The following is a 16,519-nucleotide window of genomic DNA, read 5'->3' on the forward strand; positions in this document are numbered from 1 at the left end:
CGCTGATCCGCGGGGTGTGGAGGGCTATTTGGTGGCGGTGTCTGCATTGAAACATGCTTTTCCACGGCGGCTTTTCCGCCGTGGAAAAGCATGTGGTCTTTGGTGTTTAGGGGCCCGTTGCGGGCCCCCAGGGTGTCGGGGGTGCACATGGGGAGTACCTATGGTACCCCCCAGCATTTACATGCACCGCGCGGTGCCTGCCGCTTTGTGCATGTAAATGTAAAACATGCATTTTTAACCTTGCGGCGGGTACTGCTTCAAGCAGCACTTACCGCAAGGTTAAAGATACGGGATGTGACCGCCAGGGTGGCGGTCACATCCTAATTGCACCGGAGGGACCGCCGCTGCCCCTGCGGACGGTCCCTCCACCTCGGGGGTGGCGGACGGACGCAGGTCCGTCCGCCATCCTAATAGGCCCCTAAGTTGGCAGGGTATGCCCAGACATGGGTCCCTTGCTCACTCTGCCACTGGATTCAAGATAGCTTGGCTGATGAGGGTTATGAACCCGAAACCGGCCCTAGGATGCTTGTTTCTGGTCCAGGGAAGACTTGGCTTCGCATTTCGGGCTGGACTATTCCCATGAGGCAAGGGGTCAGACTGATTTGCATATGGCCATGTCTGAACTGGGGTGGTGGAGTGAGCTAAAGAATGATGATGGATTAAATCCAGATCAGTTGACTGGGGGTGAGTGTTTGATTTGCTCAAACGCTCCGTCCATCATCCCCTTTTGTATCGCTTTGTTCGCCCTATGTTGGCAGGGTATGCCCAGACGTGGGTCCCTTGCTCACTCTGCCACTGGATTCAACATAGCCTGGCCGATGAGGGTTATGAACCCGAAACTGGTCCCAGGATGCTTGTTTCCGGTCCAAGGAAGACATGGCTTGGCAGTTCTGGCTGGTCTGTTCCCATTAAGCACAGGGTCAGACTGATTTGCATATGGCAATGTCTGAACTGGGGTGGTGGAGTGAGCTTAAGAATGACGATGGATTAAACCCAGATCAGTTGACTGGGGGTAAATGTTTGATTTGCTCAAACACTCCGTCCATCATCCCCTTTGGTATCGCTTTGTTTGCCCTAAGTTGGCAGGGTATGCCCAGACGTGGGTCCCCTGCTCACTTTGCCACTGGATTCAAGATTGCCTGGCTGATGAGGGTTATGAACCCGAAACCGGTCCCAGGATGCTTGTTTCCGTTCCAGGGAAGACTTGGCTTGGCAGTTCGGGCTGGACTGTTCCCATGAGGCACAGGGTCAGACTGATTTGCATATGGCCATGTCTGAACTGGGGTAGTGGAGTGAGCTAAAGAATGATGATGGATTAAACCCAGATCAGTTGACTGGGGGTGAGTGTTTGATTTGCTCCAACGCTCCGTCCATCATCCCCTTTGGTATCGCTTTGTTTGCCCTAAGTTGGCAGGGTATGCCCAGACGTGGGTCCCTTGCTCACTTGGTCACTGGATTCAAGATAGCCTGGCTGATGAGGGTTATGAACCCTAAACCGGTCCCAGGATGCTTGTTTCCGGTTCAGGGAAGACTTGGCTTGGCAGTTCGGGCTGGACTGTTCCCATGAGGGACAGGGTCAGACTGATTTGCAGATGGCCAGGTCTGAACTGGGGTGGTGAAGTGAGCTAAAGAATGAAGATGGATTAAACCCAGATCAGTTGACTGGGGGTGAGTGTTTGATTTGCTCAAACGCTCCGTCCATCATCCCCCTTGGTATTGCTACCTAAAAGACCGCCTGCATTACGCACAAAACCCTGCATCAACACACCCTGCTGTACCTCGCAGATAAACTCATTATAGCTGGCTGCTCTCGAACACTGAGGAGCTCAAACTCACTCGTTCTTGTCCCTCCACTGTTAAACAAGAAATCCACTCTATCACCATTCTCCGGAAATGCTCCTACCATCTGGAATGCACTCCCTAAAGAACTCCGGTTCAACCCCTCCTACTTCAGCTTCAAAAAAGACCTCAAAATACACCTTCTCTGCCTATTTTGGGGGCTTTAAGCCCTTCTCTGGGTTCTTATCTCAACCCCGTTTTCTACTGTTTAGGATCCCCCCCGTCTGATCTCCCGATGCCCTTTCTCCACCTCCTTTTTCACTTCCTTTCTTTTCTTCTCCCACTATCTCACTATTCCCTTTCATAGGCCCTTCCTGATTCACTTGATTTTTTTCCTTAACCCCCATGACAGCCTCTCCCCATTCTTACATCCTGCCCCCCTCTTCTCTACCCCCCCTTTATTCACCACAATCCTCTCTTCTCTTGATTTGTTGTTGAATTTCGCACTTTGTTGTCAATCAGATTGTATAAATTGCGCTGTTGTCTATTCCTTTATTGGACTTGTTTGCTACATCATTGTATTTATTGATATCTTATTTTATGTTTATTTTTATATATACTCATGTGGCCATTGTAAAGCACTCTGATACCCTTGGGTCCAGCCAGTGCTGTATAAAACCTTTAAAATAAATAAATAAATAAATGGTTGCCAGGTTGTTGGGGGGGCAGCTGGGAGAGTTAGAGAGCAGAAGACTCTGGTCTCAAGTGAAAGCTCGTCTCCACATCAGTTTGGTGGAGTTGTGAGCAATACGCTTGGCACTGAAGATATTCCTCCCAACCATGTAGATGGAACGGTCGGAGATTCTCACAGACAACGGTACCTCTATGTAGTACTGCAACTAATAAGGCAAAGTGAACTCACAGGTCATGTACCTAGAGGCTCTGCACCTCTGGAAGCGGCTTAATGCTTAGGACAACTCCTTGATCACCCAACAGCTGGCAGGATCTTTAAATGCCTGGGAGGGCATACTCAGCCCCTGGTGCCTCTTGGATCATGAATGACAGTTGCACTCAGAGGTACAGGGCGTCTTCTAGCAATGGGGAGAGTCATGGCTTGATCTAATGTCCACCACAGAGAACACACTGTGTCCAATATTTTGTGCATTAGAATTACCAAGGCAGTCTTCCCTGGAAGACAACTTCAGTCTGCTTTGGAGATCAGGATTTCTTTATGCCTTATGCCCATCCTCCTGCCCAGAGGCCTGAAAAAGATCAGAAAAGATCGGGCCCAAGTGATCCTAGTGCCTCAGGACTGGGTGAGTATCCTGTTACCCGGAACCTCTGCCCCTGTGAGAGAACCTTCTGCCACAGCTTCACAGTTGAGTCCTGCACCTGCACAATATACACCTACATGCATGGAGATTGACCGGCAACAGTCCATGGCTTTTGATCTTCCTTCCATAGTGGTTGGTGTCATTTTGGCAGCCAAACTCTACTCAACTAATTCTGTATGTTCAGGGCTCTGGGTGAAGTTTGTTGCCTGGTGCTCCCTCCATCAATTTCAACCCTTAGGAGCAAACTTGTCAGATATCCTGTTTTGTCTTACATGGCCTGGCATGGCCTTGCAATGGCCACAATTGAAGGTTATTTGTCAGCCCTTCCGGTCTTCTTCGGTTATCGGATCAGCCAGCCCTCTTTAAGTCACCTATTGCGATGTGTTTTTTGTAGGTACTGAATCACACATTTTCCCGCCAACACCTTTTGTGATGCCACAGCGTGACAATTGTTTTGCTCCCAATGATCTAATATGCATGGCAGTCTAACCTATGCACTGTTGCCCTTGGCACCTCTTGACCAATTGATGGTGTTCCTGGTTGCAATCATATCTGCTAGGCGAGTGAAGAAACTCCATGAATTTTATTTTCAACAACCATATACTTTGTTCTCCACAACAAACTAGTACTCCTTTTCTGCCGAAGGTGGTTACATCATTTCACGTAGGGCAATCCATTACTTTGCTGGTCTTCTGTGCTCCACCTCACCCCTCTAATGAGGTGGATCGGCTTCAATGATTTAACGCTAAGAGGCCTCTTAGTTTTTAAATTGATCAAACCAGAGAATACCAGCAAGAATACCAGCTTTTTGTTGGCTTCTCTGGCACGAAAAAGGAAAAAGCAGTACAGAAGAGGACCATCTTGTGAAGGATTCTCCTATGTATGAAGATCTGCTATGGGCTAACTCTGAAACAGCCCTCTGAAGGATTACATGCTCACTCGACCTAAGCAAAGGATGCTACTGCTGTGATGGTGTGCCAGTCATGGACTTTTACCAAGCTGCTAGGTGGGCATCCATCCACACGTTTACAAAGCACTACTGCCAAGACAACCAGGTCTGGTGGGATGGACACTTCCCCCGATATTTTGTGGAGGATTTCCTGGTTTGGATCATTTTACAGATCCACCACTTATGGTGGGACTGCTTTGCTATCTATTCACAAGGTGAGGAATCTACAGTTAGAAGCCTGTAACAGAAAAACTGTTTACTTACCTTCAGTAATGCCTTTTCTGGTAGAGATTCTCTCGAACTACTGATTCCTCACTGACCGACCCTCCTTCCCGTTCTGGGAGTTGTCTCATTCAGTTCATTATTAAAATTGCCAATCTAAAACATCTGTACAGTGAAATTTAGATTTCATTGGAAAGAGATCAGAAACAAATAGACATCAGCATGCAGAGGTGGCTGTCTTATAGGAGCCCCAACGGCACATCCAGAACCGACGGACATGACACGGAGACAGGCTCCGCCACCTGTTGACATTTGAGAGAATTGCTTTCAAGTTTCTGGATCCAGTCTGGTGCCTGGAGAAATTCACAAGGTGAGGAATCTGCAGATAGATAGTCTCTCCCAGAAAAGGCGTTACCGAAGGTAAGTAACTTCTTCGATTGTACAAATATTTATTTTATATTTTATCTTTAATTCCATTAGTTAAACAATTTTCATTACAGAATTGTAAATAATGCACCTTTTCTTGATATGTTATCAGAAAATTTTTCAACATAGTCCACCTCAAGCACAATGCCCTAAATTCATAACAGATGAAGTGGTGGCTTGTGTCCTAGCTGGGTTTGACTTATCTTTTCGTAAATTGAAAAGTATTCTCTGACTTCCATACCACGTCTTCAAATTTACTAATTGGTTAGTACTTTGGAGCACGTACTAATATAAAGAAGAGCAGGCTTGTCCTACTGGGCAAGAGGAAACCTTTATTAGAAGACCTGTGTTATTCAAACTCAAATACTACGAGAAATATAAAATAGGATCTTCTTGTTAACCCCTTTATCACCCTCTTACGATTTGCCAAACACTTGCAGCACTGCCATTAACACAATCAGACGTCATGAAGTCTGTGACTCTTTTTAGCTTTGAGGGGTAGGTCACAGATGTGCAAGTGAAGTGTCCTTGTGAAACACTATCTATGGTGTTCCTGCTATTCTTGTAAACCCAGCAGGGTCGGTAACTTCAGTTATCGGACCCATCAGAATTCTGGCCCACTTACAATGGCTGCCTTAAGTCAAGAAGTGAGCTTCGTGAAGCTTCTTCTCGGTAGACAATAATTATTGCTTTGCAAAGAAATATTTCTGGGTTCTGTGCTGTTCAGGCTAGTCAATTGAATGTGTTTTAATCCAGTGTCATCAATTTTAACTTCTTTGTATATTATTCAAAAAATGAATTCTGATTACTTTTTTTGTTTGAATAATTTCCTTGCGCTGAACATGTACAAAATATGACTGTGTTTTCATGCAATCAATTTTAGGTGAATCAGATTTTCTGAAGACGTTTTTGATGATTCACGAGACTTGTAAAGCATATGGAGCCACGCCAAGTCGATACATGACGTTTCTGCGTGTGTATGATTCAATGTACAACCGCAAAAAAGCTGAATTGACAAAAAGACAAAGCCATTTACAGGTACATTAAAAACAATATTGTACACTTATTTTAGTTCATTTTGGAAACAATGTCTCATGTCATCTTGAGAAACAATCATAGATGAGGGAAACCAATAGGAATGTGCGAGCGATATATATTCCACTTTCAGACCGTGTTCATTTTGAAAACAAACGTTGGCAAAGCCATTAGTTCTGGCGTTGGCTGCAGATGTATTTGTTTCGCCAAAGCTTTTTTCTTACGGCAATGTCTTTTTTCAATCCTTTGTTACAAAAACCATGCCTCCCGTGTGAGCAGATGGATGTAAATGTAAATGTAAATGTACAGGAATTTATATAGCGCAAATCACCGAGCGGTTTCTAAGCGCTTGCTTAGGGAACCCGTCCTGGTATTCCCCTGTGAGATAACCCCAGCAGGGTATCCACAAGGTGAAAGCCAGGCATCCCGCCGCGAGGGGCCGTTGTGGAGATTAAGCAAGCTATTGCCCAGAGTCGCAGAGTGTGAACCCGTGAATCGAGTAGGCACCGGAGCGAGAATTTTAGGACTCAAGACCCCGCCGAGCCGGGAATTGAACCCTGGTCCCGAGCTGACCTCTGCTTCCAGGTCTGCCTCCTCTAACCAGTGAGCCACACTTCTCCACAGGACTGTTGTCCATTTTCGAGATGCTTTTGTAATAACGTTTTACAGAAAGCTTTGCCTGATCTAAAGAGACCTGTAAAGATGCCACTGTGTGCGCAGATGCATGTGTACGCACTGTTGACCATTTTGGAATGGCATTTGTGATAGTTTTACAGAAAGGTGTTTAGATGGTCACTCGTGCATGTGAGTGCACACACACACTGGTGGATATCATCGAATGGTTTTCGTGATAAAGTTGTACAAAAATCATTTTAAGATGTCTACCCCGTAATGTACCACCCAACAAGTGGTAGTAACAAGGCCCGCTAACTGGGTCTCCAGGTCTGCCATCCTTTTATAAGTGAACTAAAAAGAAAAGTTTTGAAAACACGAGGCATTTTTTATTAAGCCCACATGGGGCAATTAGGCACTGTTATTTAGTGGGGCATTTTTTCTGCAGCTGCGCATGTTGTGCACAAGCTGCATGTCATCCCTCACGGTGCGCTAAGGACATTGCTAGGGTTTCTCTGGCTTTGAACCACAGAGTGTATTCTGCGGTGGACTGAAGCAAAATGTGCATGATACTGCAGAAGATAAATGGATGAAAATGGCTGACCGAAAGTCCATGATAATATGTATGTATGAATGAGTATGTATTTTTTGGGGGTATTTTTTTATATATACAAGGTCTTGGCTAACGCCAGGCATGAACTATATTTAATCAACCATATGTTACCAGCGAGACATGGGTTTAGACAGGAATCTCCCATCCTTGGCTCTGGAGACAGCAGTACCCTATACAAGTCTCTGGCTATTCTTGATTTCATGGCCTCAGCTCACACAATAATCATGCATCTATGTACACTGAATGCTTTGCAGTCTGTGGGATCTCAATATGTGCAATGCAATGCTGTCCAATCAATAGCCCTAAGACGAGAAGGATAAATACTCACATGGGCAGTGACTCTACCTGCAGGACAGGTGTATTTCCCTGATGCCTGCAAGGGGAGAGTTGCTTATTGATTTCTCCTGTTTAAAAGTGTCTACTTCTTTCTATTTGTGCCAGTGATGTTGCATGTATGTTTATACTCTGCATGTGTTGTAAATTGGCATTGAGCGTGTGTACTGTGAATGACTGTTGCAGCGCAGGAACCCATCTAGGCTCTCTTATATGTGAAGGTGCAAAAATGAAGGTTGGAGAGAGCGTCTTAGAGAGCAATATGAACTGCAGGGCCCCTATAAAGCATTGGTGCGGTCCTTAGAAATTGGGAAGACTCTAGGGTTTGTAGGACAGGAAGCATAACTCCCTTTTGAAGTTCAGGGGACAGTCCTTGTTCCATTCCTGCTTTGTTATCCCCAGCAGACTGTGAGGTACCTATGTGTGGAAGCTTCGCCCGCTTTTGTGCCTTGGAAAATTCTAGCTGAAATGTACTGCTGTACTTCATTCCCTCAACAAGATCACTGCTGTGACCTTGGATGGGCTCTTCTTTTGTATTTGGTGGTTGTCCTCATACCCCCATCAAGATAACTATTGCAACTTGGGGTGATCTCTTCTTGTGTTTGGGTGCCGTGCATGAGCTTAGAATCCAAGAAAAGCCCAAGGAGGAAGATTTTGCTTCCCCTGGCAGGTGCAAGTGACTTACCTGTGACCCTGCAGCACCATCTCTTAGTAAGTGCAGACATGCGCCTATGCACTGCCGCTGGAGCTAGTAGGGCCAGAACAGTTAGCACAACCTTTCCCAGGTACTATGCGTGAGTGTGCACATAGATGCGAGTGCCAAGTGTATCTTATCTTAATCAGAGTTTCAATATGAATCTTTTCAATCTGTCAAAAGTAAGATTGAATAAAAAACGAAGGGTCAGATGCATTAACATTAGGAACAGTATTTGCCTCATTGCGATTGTTTCTGAAATGCAATTTGAAAATCTCTATTCCTAACATATTAAACTTTTTATTTGAAAATAACGATTCCTAGTGGGTCGCAAATCAGCCTACCTTATACATATACACAGGGTAGGTCACAATTTGCGACCCACGAGAAATGACTGCCAACATAAGGGTGGTGGCCTGCTTTGGTCAGCAGACCACCATGTTTGTGATTGTTTTTAAACTCGTGCTCAGCTCGTCATGAGCACACAAGCAGTGTACTGCATGACGAGCTGAGCTCGTCATGAGCATGGAAGGGGTTAAACAAAATACATATATGATCTAATGGACATATTTTTTTCAACAAATGCTGATAATGCCAACCTTAAATAGTTTTTATTTTTATGAAAACGTGATTGTTTAATGGATTGTGACCTGTTTGTACATTTTATGAAGGCTGGTGTTTCAAAGCTAAATGAAGCCAAAGCCTTGGTGGATGAATTAAAAAGCAAAGCAGCAGAACAAAGCATTTTGCTGAAAACCAAGCAAGCGGAAGCGGATGCTGCCCTTCAAGAGATTACAGTATCCATGCAGGTGAGAAAATATATTGTTTTCCTGATTTGGTGAAGTTTCATGAACGTACAGTACAAATGTTGCATATAACACTGAAACTTTTTATTTACTTATCGAGGAACCTGATAAAACAGAGACAGAGACTCAATCCAAAGTGTTGCCTTTTTCAGATCGGGATACAGACAGATTTAGATGTCTGCCACAGCATTTTTTCCCAATTCCTCACAACATACTTGTAGTGGGCTTTGGCTTTGCCCCAGAGGATTTCTTTTCAACTTCCAAAATACTACAATAACATAGCATAAGTAAGATAATATAAATGTAAATAAAAATATACAATAAGGGCGTATGAGTAAAAGGAATCAATAAACAAAGTCTAGATAAGGATTAGAAAGGGGAGAAGAGGGAAAAAGAACAAGGGAAAGAAACAGGGTGTGAAGAGGTGGAAAGCAAAAAGTCAGGCTTTCTCATAAAGAACTATACACTGTATGCATAGACATATTAATAAAGGCAAAAATACAAGCAGTTTATAAAAATAAAGAAAACAATAACAATAAAAATGAATTCAGAGAAATAAGACAACAAGAAAAATGCTCATGGAGGCTTGCGGACTTCATTAGATAAGCCCAATGGGGTATTAGAAGCAGGATTTGAGGGAGAGATGGATGAAAGATATGAGGTAAGAGGAATCCAAATGTGGTCTCTCTTAAATGCTAATGAAACAGGAGTGACGTAGTTCGTGTCTAATCTGTGATGAAAGCAAATGGCATTCCACCACGCGGAATAAGTAACTTTAGATGAATCTTTCCAGTTGGAAGTTATCAAATGCAATGCAACAGCTATGAATAAATCAAGCAACTGACAATGAGAAGGGGCTTGAGGCCAGGAAGGAGATAGGGAACCTAAGAAAATAGCTGAGGGTGAGAAGGGAATGGTTGTGTTACATATGATATTTATGCGAGACCAAATTGAGTTCCAGAATGTAGAAATGGCAGGGCAGAGAAAGAGCATATGCATTAAATCGGCATTAGGAGATGAGCAAGACCAGCATGAGGAGGAAAGATCAGGGGAAAAGGAAGCTAATCTAGTGGGAGTGTACAATAAACGGTGATAAATGAAATAAAGGGTTTGAGTGGTGTTAGCTGCTCTGGAGGTCTTGTGCATTTTTATCCAAATTTTGTCCCATAAAGAAATCAGCCAAAAAGAAGACAAATCTCGTTCCCAAGCTAATTCAGTCTTAGTTTTGAGTCGATCTGGAGTGGACAAAAGACATTTATAGAGGCTTGATGCAGACGGGGAAGTTTGTAAAAGCGGAAAGATTGTGGAACAGGAAGAACGGGAGAAGGAGGAAGTGACTGAAGATAATCCTGAAGGGCAGGAAGTAGAAGATCATATTGTTTCTTAAAAGATTTAGGAAGATGGAAAAGAGATTGAAGAGCAGAGAAAGACATAGGTACATCAGCTTGGAGAAGTTGTGAGATCCATATTAAACCCTTGGATCTCCATGATTTCCAATAAAAGGTACGATTCTTAATACGAAGTAGTTTGTTATGCCAAATAGGTTGTTGAGATAATGAGAATGGAGAAGGATAAGAAGAGGGGAGAAGAGGGGCCAAAAGTTGACGGGTGTGAGCAATAACCGAAGAGTGTAAGAAAGAAGAATTAGCAGTGAAGGCAAGAGTTTGGAGAAAGTTGAAAGGTGAAATAAAGGATTTTTCAATGGATAACCAAACAGGTGGATGAAAGGGGAGTTCAGTACACAACCATCTAGAAGCTTGTTTAAGAGAGAAAGCATAATGATAAGATTTAAAATCAGGGAACTTAAGCCCTCCATAGATTTTATCTTTTTTAAGGTTTGACAAGGCTATTCCTGGAGATTTATTTTTCCAAAGGAATTTCGATAACATAGAATCTAATCTCTTGAAGTAATACCCTGGAATATGAACAGGGATCATAGAAAGAGAATATAGGATTATAGGGGCCAACATCATTTTGATCTAGTCTAATCTGCCCCACCAACAAAGAAAAAGAGGGTGCCATTTGGTAATTAAATCATTAAATTTTTAAGTAACATACTCAAAGTTGAATTTTAACGTATCAGAAATAGTGGAGGAGAACCAAAGTCCTAGATATTTTAATTTAACCGGTTGCCAGGAAAATCCTGTTTGATCAAAATAATGGCGAAGACATAAAACGTTAAGAGGTAAAACCTCACATTTGTCCCGATTAAGGCGGTAGCCTGAGATTTGTGAAAAAATATCTACTTGGTGGAGAAAGGAGGGAAGAGAAACATCAGGGTTGGAACAATATAATAGGATATCGTCAGCATATACAGACAATTGAACGTGAGCAGAGCCAAGTTGAAAACCAGTAATGTCTTGCCGTATTTTTGTCAGAAAAGGCTCCATCGCTACTATGAACAATAACGGAGATAATGGACACCCTTGGCGGACACCTCTAGAGAGAGAGAAGTAGTCTGAGATTTTACCATTGGCAAAGATAGATGCCTTAGGGCCAGAATACAACAGGGAGATCAATTAAATTATTTTGGGAGGAAAACCTATCCATTTCAGAGCGTGAAACATAAAATCCCAGCCAATCCGATCGAAAGCTTTCTCTGCATCTAAAGTAATAGTAGCCAATGGATAATTTATGGAGAAAGCTTTACTAAGGACATTAAAGAAGACTCTAGAGTTACCTGAGGATAAGCGACCTTTAACAAAACCAGATTGTTCTGGACCAAGAAGTTCAGGTAGAATGGGATCAATACGAAGCGCAAGAATTTTCGCGAAGATCTTATAATCCGTATTTACAAGAGAAATGGGGCGATATTTTTTACAAAAGGAGGGGTCCTTATTGTCTTTGGGGATCAACAAATCATAGCTTCTTGAAAAGTACCCTGAGAAGAATTATTCGTAATAAAGAAATTAAAGAGCGAAAGAAGATGAGGAAGAAGGATCTTTGAGAAGTGAGCATAAAATTCTATGGTAAACCCATCAGGACCAGGGGCCTTACCGCGTCGTAAAATGGAGACAGCATGAGAAATTTCTTTTAAGGTAATATCCACTTCAAGTGAATCAAAATTAATATGGGAAGAAGAAGGTGAAGTAAGACCATGAAAGCAATAAGAGATATCAGATTGAGGAGGGGATGCTCATTTCTAATAGGATGTCTCTTTGAACATGCACTGCTAGATATGTGTTTCTCCTCTGAGCATGTATTTATTCTTCAGCAGCCTCCAGACCTTTCATTGGTGGATATGTGGAATGAGTCTGTCTCTAGAATGCTTCCTTTGTCACGGATTCATGCTAGCAAAATAAAATGAACATGAATGGTGGGTGGGCCTACACATGAGAAAGAACACATATTAGATCTAGTTTGGTGAACCTGCCCACTCATAGGGCCCTTAGCGATCTCTCCATGCTCCTGGTCAGACCACTATTTGATTGAATCAAAAAACCACCACTGGGTCTGGGCCCCCAACAGTAAGGCTAAGCCACGATAAACCAATGAACAACAGAATGCCAATACTGTCACAATTCTCCACTATAAGTCCTCAAACCATACGAATTACTCACTATGTTGAAATACCACACAAGTGTCAAATTTTGAATGTTTCTTTTGCAAGGATTATTGGTTATTATTTCACCAATTTATTAAACATTACAAGACCTCAACATATATATATATACAATATTCAAAAAATCTTTTGTACAATATCAACAATATCACAATTCAAAAAACTATTCATAAACAATCATACCCTCACTCATTCACATCCATACATATCATCATGTATTTACACAAAACCTGGAATCAAAATATTCACAGTAAGCCATATACAAAAGAATGTTTATAAATGATAAGATTTTTTGACGAAAGTTTTGCTTTTCCTCCTTTGTTTTAGATGGCAAAAAGTTGTCTACGCGTTTCGAACTCACACCATTCGCGGAGTTCTCATCAGGACAAATAACTCTAAGTTTTCAGAGTGAATGTGAATGAGTGAGGGTATGATTGTTTATGAATAGTTTTTTGAATTGTGATATTGTTGATATTGTACAAAATATTTTTTGAATATTGTATATATATATTTATATGTTGAGGTCTTGTAATGTTTAATAAATTGGTGAAATAATAACCAATAATCCTTGCAAAAGAAAAATTCAAAATAAAACAAAAAGATTCATTTTGACACTGGTGTGGTATTTCACCATAGTGAGTAATTCGTATGGTTTGAGGACTTATAGTGGAGAATTGTGACTATTTGATTGAAGGCCAATATCCTCTCTTTACAAGAAGAGCAAAAGCTAAACCGGAATGGAAAACATTACGTAGTTGGAAGCAGGTCAAAGCGACTGACCTGACAGCCATCTTATTACATTCTGATAACCATTCACCCATGAAGGACGATTTGGAGATCGAAAGTGCTACCCTGTTGTCTACACTTAGGGGCGCCAAATGAGGTAGTAGCACCGGCCCATAAAATCAGACTGGTAGACAAGGGTAAGGGGACACCATGGTTTACTAATGCTCTTAGGGAACAAAAACAAGTCCTCCGCCAATGTAAGAGAGCATGGTGTAAGTGTCACAAACCAAGTGCCCTTTCTGCTTATGTATTGAAGTTCGCTGCATATAAAAAAGCCATCCGTTTAAGGAAGGCCGAATTTTATGAGGCAACAATTACTGAGGTCCTAAACGATTTGAGGACGGCTAGGGTGCCAAAACCGACCTTTAGTCAAAAGGACTGCCATGATCTTCAAACCTTTTTCTTTGATAAGATAAAGGATCTGATGATAGAAATCAGTCATAACCCAAAGCTTCTTTGTTCAATCGAGCCTCCTTCCCGCCTCCCTAGGTTGACAACAAACTTTTTGACTAGTCTGCCCTCTCTTACCAAGGAGTCTCTGTCCACCCTAGTAGGACGGGTGAAATCAGGCTCTCCGGCGGAGCCCTACCCACCAAAAATGTTTACGCTGGGATGGCCGGGCATGGAGGACAAAGTGCTTGCCCTTTTGAACCGTTTCTTGGAGAAGGGACTGGTCCCTTCTAATTTTAAGGAAGCCCGGGTGGTTCCGCTTCTAAAGAAACCAGGCGCAGATCCTAAAGAACTTCAGGCCAATCTCTCAGCTGCCTTTTTTGGCAAAAATTCTAGAACAGCATGTTTTACATTCTCTTACCTGCTTCCTAGAGTGTAACTATCTCCTTGAGCCCAATCAGGCTGTGTTCAGAGCTCATCACAGCACGGAATTGGTCATGTTTTCCGTGCTGGATGACCTGAGACTCAGGGCTTATAAGAAAACTCTGTGTGCTCTGGTCTTATTGGACTTATCCGCGGCGTTTGATACCGTTGATCATGGCCGACGATTAGCGCGGTTCAAGGATCTAGGGATCCAGGGCACGGTTTTGGCCTGGCTGACTTCCTTTCTTAGGGAACGCTCCCATCGAGTCCAACTAGCAGATCTAGTGTCCATCCCAGCCATGCTAACATGTGGAGTGCCCCAGGGTTCAGCTTTATCACCTCTGCTTTTTAACATCTATCTGCAGCCCCTGATAGCAGCACTGAACCAGATGGACTGCAGGGTATATAATTATGCCGACGACACTCAAATTCTGATCCAGATTGACCATTCACCTACGGCTCACTTGAGAATGCAAAACATTCTCAAGTTCACAATCAACTGGATGTCGGCTAATTCATTAAAAATAAACCCTGACAAAACTGAAGTCTTAGCGGTCACTACAGCTTCAAATCCGTGGACTGATCTGTTCTGGCTGGCAGAACTGGGGCCTTTCCCGGAACCCGCAGTGGCAGTAAAAAGTCTTGGCAGCAAGGTTGATACCTTGTTATCCATGACACATCAGGTGTCGACTGTGGTGGGTATATGTGTCAGTCTGCTGTGCCAGCTCCGGAAACTGTCGTCACTGCTGTCATTCTCCACTCTTAGACTGGCGGTCTCAGCCTTGATCCTGGCACGTCTCGACTACGGCAACTCCTTATACTATGGCCTACCTAAAAACCTCCTGGCTAGGCTTCAGGTTGTAATGAACGACGCTGCCAGATTAATCTGCAAAACACCTAGGCGAACCTGTGTCACGCCCTTATTACAAGACCTACATTGGCTTCCGATTACTCAGAGAACCAAATTCAAAAGCCTCTGTATTGCACACAAGGCCATTCATGGCTCAGCCCCTAGCTATATTAAGGACCGACTGATCAACTATATGCCGAGTAGGGCCCTTCGGTTATCCATGACTCAGCAGGTGTCAACTGTGGTGGGTATATGTGTCAGTCTGCTGCGCCAGCTTCGGAAACTGTCGTCACTGCTGTCATTCTCCACTCTTACACTGGCAGTCTCAGCCTTGATCCTGGCACGTCTCGACTACGGCAACTACCTATACTATGGCCTACCTAAATACCTCATGGCTAGGCTTCAGGTTGTAATGAACGACGCTGCCAGATTAATCTGCAAAAAACCTAGGGGAACCCGTGTCACGCCCTTATTACAAGACCTACATTGGCTTCCGATTACTCAGAGAACCAAATTCAAAAGCCTCTGTATTGCACACAAGGCCATTCATGGCTCAGCCCCTAGCTATATTAAGGACCGACTGATCAACTATATGTCGAGTAGGGCCCTTCGGTCAGCTGATGCCTGTAACTTGGTCTGCCCCCGGTTTAACATTGCGTCTATGGGCGGTAGAGTTTTCTCTAGCACTATCCCTCAGGCTTGGAACCGCCTTCCAGTTAAACTTCGGAAGGAAACTAACCTCCTCCTTTTTAGGAAGAATTTGAAGACTGTGCTTTTCCTGGAGGCCTGGGGGCCCCTCTGAGCTGGTGGCTTTGCGCCTCTCGCTGGTGGTGTATGTCCGTTGATAGCGCTTAGATACCCCTGGGTGATAATGCGCTCTATAAGTCTATATTAACATAACATAACATAACTGGAGGCATATGCTCATCACAAGAAGAAGACTCAGAATGTGCATGCCCACAAGACTGATAAAAGTTATCTGTAAATGCTCAGGAGTTGCTTATGTCCAGTGCTAGAGTTATTCAATCTTATCCATTTGTGATTATTGTTACTGACAGGTTTTTTCAGTTATTCGTGCTCTGATTGTGTGGCTTGCCGCATTATTGACCTAGCAATAATTGCTTGGGTCGCATATTTTAAGAATAGACTGCCAATTAATATCTTTTCACTTATTTCATATGCTTTATTGGTGTATTTACTGCAGTTTGTAGCCTCAGTGAAAATGCAGTGATTAGTGTCTTAAGTTATTTGAGTCCATCGAAAGAGTTGTTCGCTGATTTTTTTCAAATGTGAATGTGCATCAGCAGGAAACTGACACTGATCAAAGTGAACATTTGGTGATTAGTGTCTCAAAGTTTAGGACTTCACATGTGGAGTATTTTCATTGAAGCAGGTTCATGCCATGAGCAAATGAGCATGAACAGGAAACACAGTGATCATATGTTGATGGTTCAACAGCGAGTATACCCCCAAAAAAACAGAGTGATAATTTTCTGGAAATGCTCATGGGCTACTGGTGTCCAGTTCTCAAGATGTTTGCTTAGCATGAGCTGAGGATTAGTGTTTCTTCTCTAACTGTGTATTTCTTCTTCACCAGCCTTCAGGCCTTTCATAGTTGGAGTAAGATTGTGCCTACAGAGTGCTTTCATGGTCACTGATTCTTTCCATGAATTAAGTAGTTTCAGGGTGATCCATCAAGCGGGGG

General features: G+C 43.1%; 1 protein-coding gene across 2 annotated transcripts in view; it reads left to right on the forward strand.

Annotated features, from left to right (window-relative positions):
* The window catches only part of DYNC2H1 (dynein cytoplasmic 2 heavy chain 1), a 1,763,151-nt gene that overhangs the window by 961,570 nt on the left and 785,062 nt on the right, over positions 1 to 16,519 (forward strand). For both annotated transcript variants that reach the window (XM_078657019.1, XM_078657020.1), the window contains exons 54-55: positions 5,594 to 5,748; positions 8,669 to 8,806. In XM_078657019.1, the coding sequence (XP_078513145.1) occupies positions 5,594 to 5,748; positions 8,669 to 8,806 (293 nt within the window). The remainder of the gene's footprint in view (positions 1 to 5,593; positions 5,749 to 8,668; positions 8,807 to 16,519) is intronic.

Source organism: Lissotriton helveticus, chromosome 8 (assembly GCF_964261635.1).
Source record: "Lissotriton helveticus chromosome 8, aLisHel1.1, whole genome shotgun sequence".
Taxonomy (NCBI): domain Eukaryota; kingdom Metazoa; phylum Chordata; class Amphibia; order Caudata; family Salamandridae; genus Lissotriton; species Lissotriton helveticus.